The sequence below is a fragment of the Saccopteryx bilineata genome, chromosome 2 (genome assembly GCF_036850765.1).
Source record: "Saccopteryx bilineata isolate mSacBil1 chromosome 2, mSacBil1_pri_phased_curated, whole genome shotgun sequence".
Classification (NCBI taxonomy): Eukaryota; Metazoa; Chordata; class Mammalia; order Chiroptera; family Emballonuridae; genus Saccopteryx; species Saccopteryx bilineata.
The window spans coordinates 42393950-42406528 of NC_089491.1; the positions used below are offsets into that span (position 1 = coordinate 42393950).

Here is a 12579-nt window from a genome sequence, read left to right on the forward strand (position 1 = left end):
TGTGATGCGAACTACAGTTTCTGGTCCTTTTGTGACACTGAGTAAACTGCATGTACGATTGTGCTTGTTGTACTGATTTTTTTTGTTTTCAACTGCAGTGAGAAAAGTGTTGCATAACAGTTGCCTTTTGTAGACCTAGTGTGGCCCGCCGAACGGCTGTGATCTTCCTCTGCGGCCCACATGCTGAGTTGAGTTTGAGACCCCTGCTCTACACTGTAGAGTCTATACCACTGATTTTTGATGTTCTTTGGATGTACTTTCAGAATGTAACTATACTATTCAAAATAATTTGTCTTTTCTCTTCTCACTTACTAACTTAAGCTATTCTTTTTTAAAAATTCCACCCAATGGATCAGATTTTTCCATGATGACATCATGTCAATTCAGATATGTAACTAAATAATCAATGAGTGTATAAAAAGTAGACAGTATTTCATAAACAACTCACAAGCCATGCACTTAAATGTGGACAATCAAGTTAGGTATATATTTAATTATTCTCACTTTACATATTAAACACTGGACCATTGTAGGAGCCTAAGGCATTTATTTTGGATCAATAACAATGTTAAAAAGAAACTTATCAGTTTCAACAAAGAATTTTAAAAATCATTTATCAATAATCTCAAATACTATCACATTTCCCTTTACAATTATCAGCATCTGAAACTTTATTTTCTATAAGGAGAAAGAAAACCTATGTCTATAACCTAGAACTTCCTCAGGATGAGGTGCTTAGTACTTACTGGAGGAAAATGTTTATACCCTAACACAGCAATTTGCAACCAGTGCACCACAAGAATTTTCAAAACATGTAATTCCTGACTATTTAGTCAAGAAAGCTGACCTCTTTTCCCTTAGAGTATCAAATAAAAATTGACAACAGCCAATATAACAATAGCCGTCCAGTGTGAAAGAATCAAAATTATACCAATTTTTTGTCATATTGGAAAAAAAATATTTTTTGGCATGCTGTAGTTTTAGTAATTAATTTGTGTGTGTCATGAGATTGATAGAGGTTGAAAATCACTGCCCTAAAATATTCCTCATATCTTTGTTTCCCTTAGTTCCCTCTTCTCCAAGGTTGAAAGTGTAGCACTTCTCTGTTTAATTTATAAGAAACTGAGGGAAGAGGCAGGCTCTTCTATATGCCCCACAACACCCGGAACAAAGTACTGTGCACATAACGGACACTCAATGAATGGGACCAACAGAAAAAACATACACTAAGATGGAAAGTTCATTCTTAGAACTGGATTACTATAGTGAATCTTTATTATATGTGGCTTAAGTGTCTGTTTGTCGCTGATAGCTTATTGGTTGCTTGCGTAACTGTACTAGCCAATGGGGTGAAGTTGCCACGGCTGAATGCAAATTGAGCAGGTCAGGGGGAAGGCGAACATTTGTTTGCATTGGCAATCATCTGTTTTACATAAAAACTATGTCTTAACGTAATTTCTTTTAAGAATGCCTTCTAGAAAATACAGCACTGAAGAAGAGAGAAAAAGAGCTAAAGCTGCACAAAAACGGCTTTCTCGACAAAAAGAAACCACTGAGCAGAGAAAGACAAGGCTTGCTTCAGTCGCAGAGCAAATGCGTCTTTCTCGGCAAAATGAGACTGATGAGCATAGAGAAGCAAGGCTTGCCTCAGATGCAAGACAAAAAAGCCTGTCTCGACAAAATGAGTCCCTTGAACAAAGGCAGGAGAGAAATGCAAAAAAACGACAGAGTAATGCTGACTGAAACGCAAAAAAAGATTAAAACATATTTAAATCACCTTTATTTATTGAGCTAGTGGTGGCTCTTAAGAAATGTACCTCCAGTGGTTTCCTTCATTGCACTCCACTTTAAGCAATTAAGCAAGTAGAAGGGGGAAACCCCGTGGGGCACTAAGCAAAGGGGCGTCCTCGCCGCCTGCCCTGGGTAATTCAGTTTGAATTAACAGACAACTTTGCACAAATCATTTTAATTACAATTTATAATATCTAGAACAGCGGTCATTTCGTATGACCACCAGGCTTTCTAGTACATTTGTAAACAGCAATAGCATCAGTTTAAAAAATTGTTTTTAACTATATATGTAACAAAAATATGTATTATATAATTATTTGAATCCATCACAGTGAATAAGGTGGTCAATGAACTTCAGGAATTCTTATATTACAAAATCTTACCTCTTCAAAAACAGCAGCTTTATTTACTTTTTCCCTTGCAATGTCACAGATTTTCAAGATTCCCAGAGCGAAAGCTTTCATGGCAGGATCTTCTATAAAGTCTGGATTATGAATGTAAAGGCATGTAAATACTGTCTGTGCCAAGGAGTGGCCTTCTAACCATGTTATCTATAAAAGAAATAAAAGAATGTATACATTTAAGGTGACAGAGTCTGAAGAGTCAAGTGATCCAATGGTCAAAGACCAGAGTACCACAGACCCAAATAGATACAATATTAACCACAAGATTTAAAAGGTGATTAAAGAAAGGCCAAAAAAGTTAGAATTCACTTCTACTGACTAAAGTCTTTCAAGAGTCACATACCACAAATATAGCTTAAAGATAAATAAGGGAAGCATTCTTATATATAATTTAGTTTGCAATATATTTGGAGACTAGAGTGCCTCCAAATATAGCATCCAAAAGCAATTAATTCCATACAGTCAATAAAAACCCATAAACTAGGGAATTTAAAATTTTAGATCTATGTAACTAGGTCCCTAAACACTCATTAAACTCTTTTTCATCCTTAATACCCAACCCAGTCAACAGCACCCTATCTCACCTAGATTACAAGAAACTATACAATGGCTTTATTGCCTCCCATCTCTAATTCTATACCCAAAACCAGAGGAATCTTTCTAAAACACAAAAATAATCATTCAACACTATTTTATTGAGTAGTTATAGTGGGCCAGGTACTAGGTACTCAAAGCTGGGAGTACCTATTATAGTCAAAATTGAGTAACTATTATGTCTCAAATGCTATGCTAGGTATTTTTATATACTGATATCTTATCTCACTTTTTTCAACACTTTGAGGAAGGTGGTATTTTCCTCCTTTTACAGATAAAGAGGAAGTATAAATAATTTTGTCCAAGTTTATATAGTCATATTTTATACTGAATCCAAAATTCTGCAATACAGTAAGACCCATAATGCTACATTACAAAATGAGAAATGCACATGAAAATTACTCTAATTAAAGTATGTATTTTATATTATTAGTGTGCAGAAGACTTTCCAGACTAAAAACCTATTAGAGGCCAAACTCTTAGAAACAGTCCCAAGAGTCTCATATAATGGTTGCTCAACTTGGAAAAACCCCTCCCATTTAAGCCCCTCTTAACCACTGGGGCTGTAAAATGCTAAAGGATAAGAAAGATATCTTCACAGGAGAGAGACAGCTTTGGAGAAAAATCAGGATTAGGACTCTGGTTACACTCCTTCCTAGAATCGAAAGCAAGTAAAATGAAACCATATAGTGAATAAAGCTGATATAAGACCTAAGCGAAAAATATACATGAAAAACGCCTAATAGAAGTACTTCACACACACTGCCAATTGATACTTATTAAATGACCAAATGATTAAAATTTACATATTTTTAAGGACCATGATTTAGAAGTTTAAAAAGAGATATTGTAGTTAGAAAGTAGACAGAAAAGAAAAAGAAAACAGGCCGTACAAATGAGAATTTTGCCACAATTAACCAACACTGTTTAGGGAAGACAACTTAATTGGAATACAGAAAGCATCAAAAAGGCCCTGGCCAATTGGCTCAGTCATAGAGCACCTACCCAGCATGTGGATGTCCCGGGTTTAATTCCCAGTTAGGTCACACAAGAGAAGCGATTATCTGCTTCTCCACCCCTCAACCCCCTCTCTCCCTCATTTTCTCTCCCCCCCCCCCCCCCCACAACAGCCAGGGCTTGATTGCTTTAGGTACATTGGCCCGGGGCACTGAGAATGGCTCTGTGGAGCCTCCACCTCAGGTGGTAAAAATAGTTTGGTTGTGAGCATGGCTTATGCCCAGATGGGCCGAGCATCAGCCCCAGGTGGGGGTCACAAAGTGGATCCAAGTCAGGGAGTCTGTCTCTCCATCTCCTCTCCTTTCACTTGGAAAAGAAATGGGGGGGAGAGGGGAAGCACCAAAAAATTTTCTTCATCTTCAAAAACATGGCCAGTTTACTACAATTCACTCTAGATTAGGAAAAAATATCTCCAAAGCCAATCCAAAGGTCTTTGTTTCGATTCCATGCTTACTTATGGAAACTTCCAATTACAGATGTTTCCCAGGTACCCTGAGAACAAAAAGGATACTTAGATAATGACTATGTTATGATGGTCACTAGAAAGAAAATATCCCCTCATCCAGAAAATGAGAACCTAAAAATCAACAGAACAGAGGATAAAAGACTGTTTCCTATAGCACAACTTGACCTGCTAATCTTATGTACAGCTTACTAGGCCAAGCATTACACATATTTCATATTGACAGTAGTATGTATACTTTTAAATTTAAATATTCAGGTAAGTCATAATTTTAAATTAACCAATAGTGTTATCTTAAGTCTTACCAAACAGCAAAAACATGTATCCATTATTCCTATCAATTCAGGCAAGGTGAGGTCTTTAATTTTAATGGTGCCATCCTAAAAACAAAGGGAAATACGACATATAAACAGAAGTTTTTAAAATTTATGTACAGTAGCATTTTGCAAGTGCTATATCAAATTCACGCCCTTTTGGCTTTTAAAAATTAAATATTTAAAAATAGCAATTGTAAGAAAACTCTCATCACCTGATATAATAGGATGCCAGATTAACTCTGTATTCCTAAAAATAATGTATCTAAGAGGTCTTCAGTTAAAAAAAAAAAAGGTACCCCCTTCATTTGAAACAGAATAAAGGCCATTAAAGTCAAACCAAAAAATATTTTAAAATCATAGTTCAAATTAGTTTCAAGTATTAAAAAATATGAATTTTTAATAAAGCAAAACTTGTAAAAAATAAAATAAATATTTTTAAAAACACTTATTTCCCTCAAGTTGGTTAACTATACTACTTGTAAATTTCCATTTACTTAATAAAATTTTCTTCATAAAATATACAAAATTAAACTGTGGTAATTCTGAATAATTTCTCAATCAAGTCTCAGTGAGTCAATTTCAAATTCACTACCACAAGCATTTTACTTAACATATTAATAGATAAAATTTGATCCCTGTATCAATTACTCTACTCTGAATAGATACTTAAATGCTTTCAAAAATCAATTTTAAAAATGCATACACACTAATTCACAACTTAAGAGATCATAATTAATTAATTTTCAGATTCCAATAAAAATAGATAACTAAAGATTATAACTAATTCTTGTTTATATAGCTGAGATACTTTGAAAAAATTATACTCTTAAATTAATACACATATTGTTTCATTTCCATTATTAATCAAAATGTTTTATAATATGAATAAAAAACAATAAAAGAAAACACAAAAAGCACAACGTTGACTACCTTGATAGCTTGTTCAAAATTGAGAACTTTTCGATTAACTTGGTTTCCAATCATGCCAGCATCCATCTTGGGATCCATCATTTCAATGGCAGACATGGCTTCAAAAAGACCAAATCTGAAAATAAAAAAATTGACCCCACAAATTGTTTCTAAACTAGTAAGCTTAAGATTTTCACAATGGTATACAATTATAATACTTTTAGCAACTACAGTATTCTAGGTATTTAAGTCTTTCCAACTTGCTGACACGTCTACTTCAATTAAATAACCTTCCTTTAACACAAAAATCTTCCGTGTACTTGTCACTGAAATTACATGCACTGTGAAGAAAAAAAAAAGCACAAAATTATCTTTTGTTTTCAACAGGTTATGCATTAGAAATTTTTGGTAAAAAGACATCAAACTGATGTATAATGGATTCCAGTTCGCCTATTTTTTCCTTCCCACTTCATTGTCTTTTTTTAGCACTATAAACTTGAAACTAGGTTATAAGTTAGTAGCCACATTTAATATTTGTACCACTTTCTAGTGTTGGGTGCCCTAACACTACAGCAGCACTGACCAACAAAATATAATGTGAGCCACACAAAAAAATAAAAAAAAAACCTTTTTTTTTAATTTTATTTTTATTGATTTTAGTGAGAGAGGAAGGGGGTCTGAGAGAGAGAGAGACAGAAACATCGATCTGTTCCCGTATATTCCCTGACTGGGATCAAACCAGCAACCTATGCTTAGGGATGATGCTCTAAACAACCAAGCTATCCCACCAGAGCCAGATAAAATTTATTTTAATAACATATTTTATTTAACTCAATATATCCAAATATTTTAATTGTCAGTACTGAAAATTTTTGAGATATTTTGCATTTTTTCCATACTAAGTTTTTGAACTCCAATGCATATATTATGCTACATTTCAATTTGGACCACCTGATAGCCATGTGTGGCACAGCTTTAGAACTTAGCTTCTAGTAACATCAACACTTCACCTAAAGCAGTGGTTCTCAAAGTGTGCACCAGGGTACACTGGTGCGCCCTATGGTATTTCAGAGAAATATATGCCTGTTGGAGACAAAAAAAAAAACAAAACCCAACAGGGTTTTTGGAGTTTAGATTTTGGGGGGACAGATGGGGAATTGGTTGGAAGCTGACAGTCTGCCCAATCCCTCACCTCGCCTGATTAGGTTGCAAAGGCTGTTAAGCTGTGGTGCTGGATTGTTTACACTACCCCCCCATGTTCCCCAGAAAAACTGGAGGCAAGTTTCTTCTATCCTTTGTTTGGTGTAAAATTAAGATGGTATGTATGGTGGGGGCTTTCTGCACTTGGTAAAATTCTCGGGTTGCCTTGGAAACGTGATCAGAGACCACTGATTTAATAATGGCCTCACCTTGCTCTATAAAGCAAGATGCAGTTTTTGGGCATGCTTTGTTCTTGCCAGCAGCAATTACAGGACCCTCCCAACCCCATTATTTTCTTAATTCTGCACCGTTCCCACTCGGGACCTAGAATCACTAGCTGTGCTGGTTCACAGCATGTGCCCAGATATAAAAATAAATACTCTATTATACCATTTCATTACGGAAATAACTGCTCTTTTTGTTAACACATCATTATTATATTTATTATTAACACATCATTATATTATTTTTAGATAAATACACCCAAATAAAATGGATAGATTTCTCAAAAAGAAGCGCCATATTGGAGAATCTGATTCTGGAAGTGAGCAAAAGTTAAGTGTATATAAAATAGGGCTTGAAGGCTGATGGGCAGAATTTAATTTATAGCATTTTACATTACTTAACACTGAACAATATGATTGGATTAGAAACCCATTCATGGAAGCTTCAAGTGATTTTGGTTTAACATTAACAGAAGAACTGGCAGCTATATCCACTGATTGTGGATTGATGATTAAACATAAGGAATTGTCTCTTGAAGCCTTTTGGATTTCTATAAAAGAAGAATACGTGGCAATATCTAAAAAAGCTTTGAACATTTTACTACAACTTCCAACATCCTATTTATATGAATTAGGATTTTCTACCCTCAACACAATTAAGAGTAAAAAGAGAGGAATTCTTCAATGTATTGATGAGGAAATGAGAGTTTGCCTTTCAAATACATGCCCAAACATGGAAGAAATCGCTAGGATACATCAGGCTCATGTTTCTCATAAACACAAGAATGAAAAAACTTAACATATTCACACTTGCCGAATTTACTAAATCTTACTAAGAACGTAACTATAGATATAAAAAAATAATTTTTGTCGTTTTTACTTTTTAACCCCTCCTTTTTACAAATTCTAAAAAGCATAACTCAAAAACTGTAAGATAAAAATGGTTTTTTTTATATTTTTAAAATTATTTATTTATTTATTTATTTTTTACAGAGATAGAGAGTGAGTCAGAGAGAGGGATAGATAGGGACAGACAGGAACGGAGAGAGATGAGAAGCATCAATCATTAGTTTTTCATTGTGCGTTGCGACACCTTAGTTGTTCATTGATTGCTTTCTCATATGTGCCTTAACTGGGGGCCTTCAGCAGACTGAGTAACCGCTTGCTGGAGCCAGCGACCTTGGGTTCAAACTGGTGGGCTTTTTTTGCTCAAATCAGATGAGCCCGTGCTCAAGCTGGCAACCTCGGGGTCTCAAACCTGGGTCCTCTGCATCCCAGTCTGACGCTCTATCCACTGCGCCACCGCCTGGTCAGGCCATAAAAATGTTTTTTAATGTCAGAATAAATTTAATTTTGTCATATTTATTTCATTTAATTACCATAAAAGCATGCTTGGACTTTTTTTTTTCTTTAATATTTGACTTAATTAACATATTTCTCAGAAATTTGTATATAGTGCACCTACAATTATTTGTAGGATTTTAAATGTGCCCTGACTTCAAAAAGTTTGAGAACCACTGACCTAAGGTCTTTGTTAGGTCTCCAGTTTTCCTTCTTTCTGCTGCTGCTTTAAGTTTTATGAAAAAAGCATCTTACAGAATCAGAACCTGTGTTGATTAGAGTTTAATTTCTCAGGATATCTAAGTGAAATTTTGTTCAAATTTAAGTGATAAGCAAAATCTCTCGCAATGACTTCATTTAGATAAAACAATTATAGCGAATATTTCATAAAGGCTTGGCTCTAAGCTAGGCACTATGACAGAATCAGTATATGGGTCTTGTCATTGGGGCCTTAAAATCATTTTTTGGAAAGATAGAAATGCGTGCATGAAATAATTAAATAACCAAACAGGGCAAAGATTTGGCTAGGCAGAGTAGAAGAGGAAAAGCATGTACAAAAGTACAGGGACTGGAACTGGCTGAGGAAAAGGGAGCACACAGTCACCCCCCAGAGGTCCCTGCTCTGCCAGCCTTCTCAGTGTTGGAGACCTCCTATGAGAAGAGGGGAAGGGGTGATGTCAACTTGCTTTATTCCCAAGAATGAAGGTTATGTTTCAAATCTCTGTGGTGCCCTTCTATTCTACTGAACTGTGCTTCCGCACAATATCTCTATGATGCAGTTTTGAGATTTTGAAAACTCTCTTTTGTATATATAAATTAGTGGGACTTGACTATTTCTGAAACTGTTTTAGCTTAATCCTATGGGTAGCAGTCTGGAGACCCTTATCAATTTTACATGTTCAATTGAGAGTCCTTGAGAACGCTTAGTGTTCATGTTACCTAGTAGTTATGTCTTCTAAAGAGGCTGCTGTTTTTGCTTTATGAATGTATACTGAACAAATGTATGGGACTTTGTAATCCAGACACTGTGCCAAAGTACTTTCTGTAGAACATTAGTCCTACGAGGATTCCAAGAAATGAAGTTTCTGTGACCAAGAGCATTTTGGAAACTATCCCATGTCCTCTTCTTGGAGGCACTGGGTGTATTAGCATAGCTCTTGGGAGTCCTGCAGGAAAGTAACTGTTGTTAGTTTAATCCAGCACTTTCAAATCAACCCACTCGTTCGTTCTCTCTTAACACACTCTTAATTTAACATCCTTGTCTTGAGGATCTGGAGTCTGATTATTTTGACAGTCATTTTGAAATTCATTTGATATCTCCATGACAGCATCTTCATATTATAGAGATTTTAAATCCAAATATGATCCTCATCTGTAGATAAATATTTGTCAAAATGTCTAGAGGATTTGGAGGAAGATCTTTACCGTACAGTATAACTTATGTTTTGTGTTCCTAAGGGAATGCATTTGACCATAAATTAGGGCAACAGGAAACACCCATTCTTTGGGGTTTGCTTCTCAAATATTCTAAAGTATCACCAAGGCAAGCTGAATATTCTCATTAAATAGTGATACATTCTTGGTTCTAAATGGTTATGTGGTTGCCATGCATGCCACCTGATTCTTATCAGCCCTTGGGGATACTAGTTATCAGAACTACAAGGATCAGATATTCTTGGAGCTAGAGCAGGGGTCGGGAACCTATGGCTCGCGAGCTAGATGTGGCTCTTTTGATGGCTGCATCTGGCTTGCAGATAAATCGTTAATAAAAAAGAAATAACGTTAAAAATATAAAACAGGCCCTGGCCAGTTGGCTCCGTGGTAGAGCGTCAGCCTGGCGTGAAGGAGTCTTGGGTTCGATTCCAGCCAGGGCACACAGGAGAAGCACCCATCTACTTCTCCACCCCTCCCCCTCTCCTTCCTCTCTGTCTCTCTCTTCTCCTCCCGCAGCCGAGGCTCCATTGGAGCAAAGTTGGCCGGGGTGCTGAGGATGGCTCTATGGCCTCTGCCTCAGGCGCTAGAATGGCTCTGGTTGCAACAGAGCAACGCCCTAGATGGGCAGAGCATCGCCTCCTGGTGGGCGTGCCGCGTGGATCCCGGTCGGGCGCTTGTGGGAGTCTGACTGCCTTCCCGTTTCCAACTTCAGAAAAATACCTAAATAAATAAATAAATAAATAAAAAACATTCTCATGTATTACAATCCATTCATTTCCTATAGCTCATGTTCATGGTTGCGGGTGGCTAGAGCCAATCACAGCTGTCCTCTGGGACAACACCAAATTTTTATTGGATAATGCATAATGTACATGGGTCATTGTATGGAATTACATTTTAAAATATGTGGTGTTCATGGCTCTCTCAGCCAAAACGGCTGAGAGCTAGAGCTTTTAGATTAGTTAAATACTTTTCTCTCAAGATCAAATTTAAGCTTATTCCTTCTTCATCCCTGCTTGACCAGAGGGAGCTCCATCATGAAAGTCCATCAGTTTCCATGAAACTTTGCTGACATTACCACCTCTAGCCACGTGGGCCCTATTTACATTTCTATTTGATGGCCAATACATTTATTAAACATTTGTTTTTCTGCCCTGGCCAGTTGGCTCAACGGTAGAGCGTCGGCCTGGCGTGCGGGGGACCCGGGTTCGATTCCTGGCCAGGGCACATAGGAGAAGCGCCCATTTGCTTCTCCACCCCTCCCTCCTTCCTCTCTGTCTCTCTCTTCCTCTCCCGCAGCCAAGGCTCCATTGGAGCAAAGATGGCCTGGGTGCTGGGGATAGCTCCTTGGCCTCTGCCCCAGGCGCTAGAGTGGCTCTGGTCTCGGTAGAGCGACGCCCCGGAGGGGCAGAGCATCGCCCCCTGGTGGGCAGAGCGTTGCCCCTGGTGGGCGTGCCGGGTGGATCCCAGTTGGGTGCATGCGGGAGTCTGTCTGACTGTCTCTCCCCGTTTCCAGCTTCAGAAAAATACAAAAACAAAACAAAACAAAAAAAACACATTTGTTTTTCGCCATTTAATTTAAGGATTACACCAGCCATTTTATTATTTTTACCGCTCTAATGAATTCTTGGGGTTTCGGGTTTTTTTTGCATTTTGTTACATTTTAAAATAATTAGGTGACCCAGTTCTTGTTTTGGGGAGATGACAGTTTATTTATTTATTTCTAATTGAATTTACTGGAGCGACATTAATAAAACTGTATATGTTTCAGGTGAACAACTCTCTAATACATCATCTGTATACTGCACTGAGTGTTCACCACCCCAAGTCAGTTTGCCTTCCTTACAATTTTCTCTAACATATAGAAAGTCATGCTTGGAATAGTCATTATCAAATATAACCTGTAGATTTTTACATTTTCTTTATATCTTTAAAGTCCGATAATTTGGCACATTACACTCTACGATGCCCAAAATTTTAGCAAGTAAATAATGAAAAGTAATTCAGAAATCCTGAAAGTTTCATGTTCATTGTTTATTAGCCTTAAAAGCAGTTGTGGATGAAACATAAAAGCCATTTCATCCAGTTGTGATGCATGTGGACTGGTTAGTAAGTATTTCATTAACTGAGACAGGCCTTAAGAAATGGTAGAGAAAGAAGACAAGCGTAAAAGAAAGTTTGAGTGTAACTATTTCATTCAATACTTAGTCCCTTCTATATCTAAGCACTTGGGACATGAATGAGCACAACATATTTGCTTGCCTCATGGAGCTTATATTCTAGTGTAAGGAAACAGACAATAAGCAATAAAGATAAATTACATAATATGATAGAAGACTATACGTGATAGGGAAGAAAGACAAAACAGATAAGAAGATAAGGACCAGAAGGATACAACTTTAACAGATGGTCCAGGTAAGCTGCTGTTCCCTGGGCTGAGCCTACAGCATTGAGAAAATAAGGAGGGCTAGGTCCCTCTAGCTATGCTCTCTCAAGTCCTATTCTATAGCTTTCCTGCATCAGCTTGTGATATGGTTTCATTATATCCTTCCTAAAACTGCCTGCAACATCAAAATGATGATCTACAGTGGTTCCCAAAGCGTGATCCCAGGATCAGCAGCATCAATTCCATCTGAGAACATGAAAAAAAGGTACTTCTTCAGTCCCACAGTAGACCTACTAATAAGGGACTCTGGCCTGACCAGTGGTGATGCAGTGGATAGAGCACAGACCTGGGCCCTTAAGGTCCCAGGAACAAGACCCTAAGGTCACCGGCTTGAGTGCAGCCTTATCTGGCTTGAGCACGGGCTCACCAGCTTAAGTTTAGGGTTGTCGGCTTAAGCATGGAATCATAGTTATGACCTCCATGGTCACTGGCTTGAGCC

The 12579-nt window shown here is 37.2% G+C and overlaps 1 protein-coding gene across 6 annotated transcripts in view; it reads right to left on the minus strand.

The window, feature by feature from the left end:
* The window catches only part of NAA35 (N-alpha-acetyltransferase 35, NatC auxiliary subunit), a 65267-nt gene that overhangs the window by 44162 nt on the left and 8526 nt on the right, over positions 1-12579 (minus strand). For 4 of the 6 annotated variants that reach the window (XM_066256962.1, XM_066256961.1, XM_066256959.1 and 1 more), the window contains 3 exons: positions 5517-5631; positions 4575-4649; positions 2175-2342 (listed from right to left, as the gene is read on the minus strand). In XM_066256962.1, coding sequence (XP_066113059.1) covers positions 2175-2342; positions 4575-4649; positions 5517-5631 — 358 coding nt within the window. Of the gene's footprint in view, positions 1-2174; positions 2343-4574; positions 4650-5516; positions 5666-12579 lie in introns of all 6 variants that reach the window. The other 2 variants (XM_066256960.1, XM_066256963.1) reach the window with 2 other exon arrangements.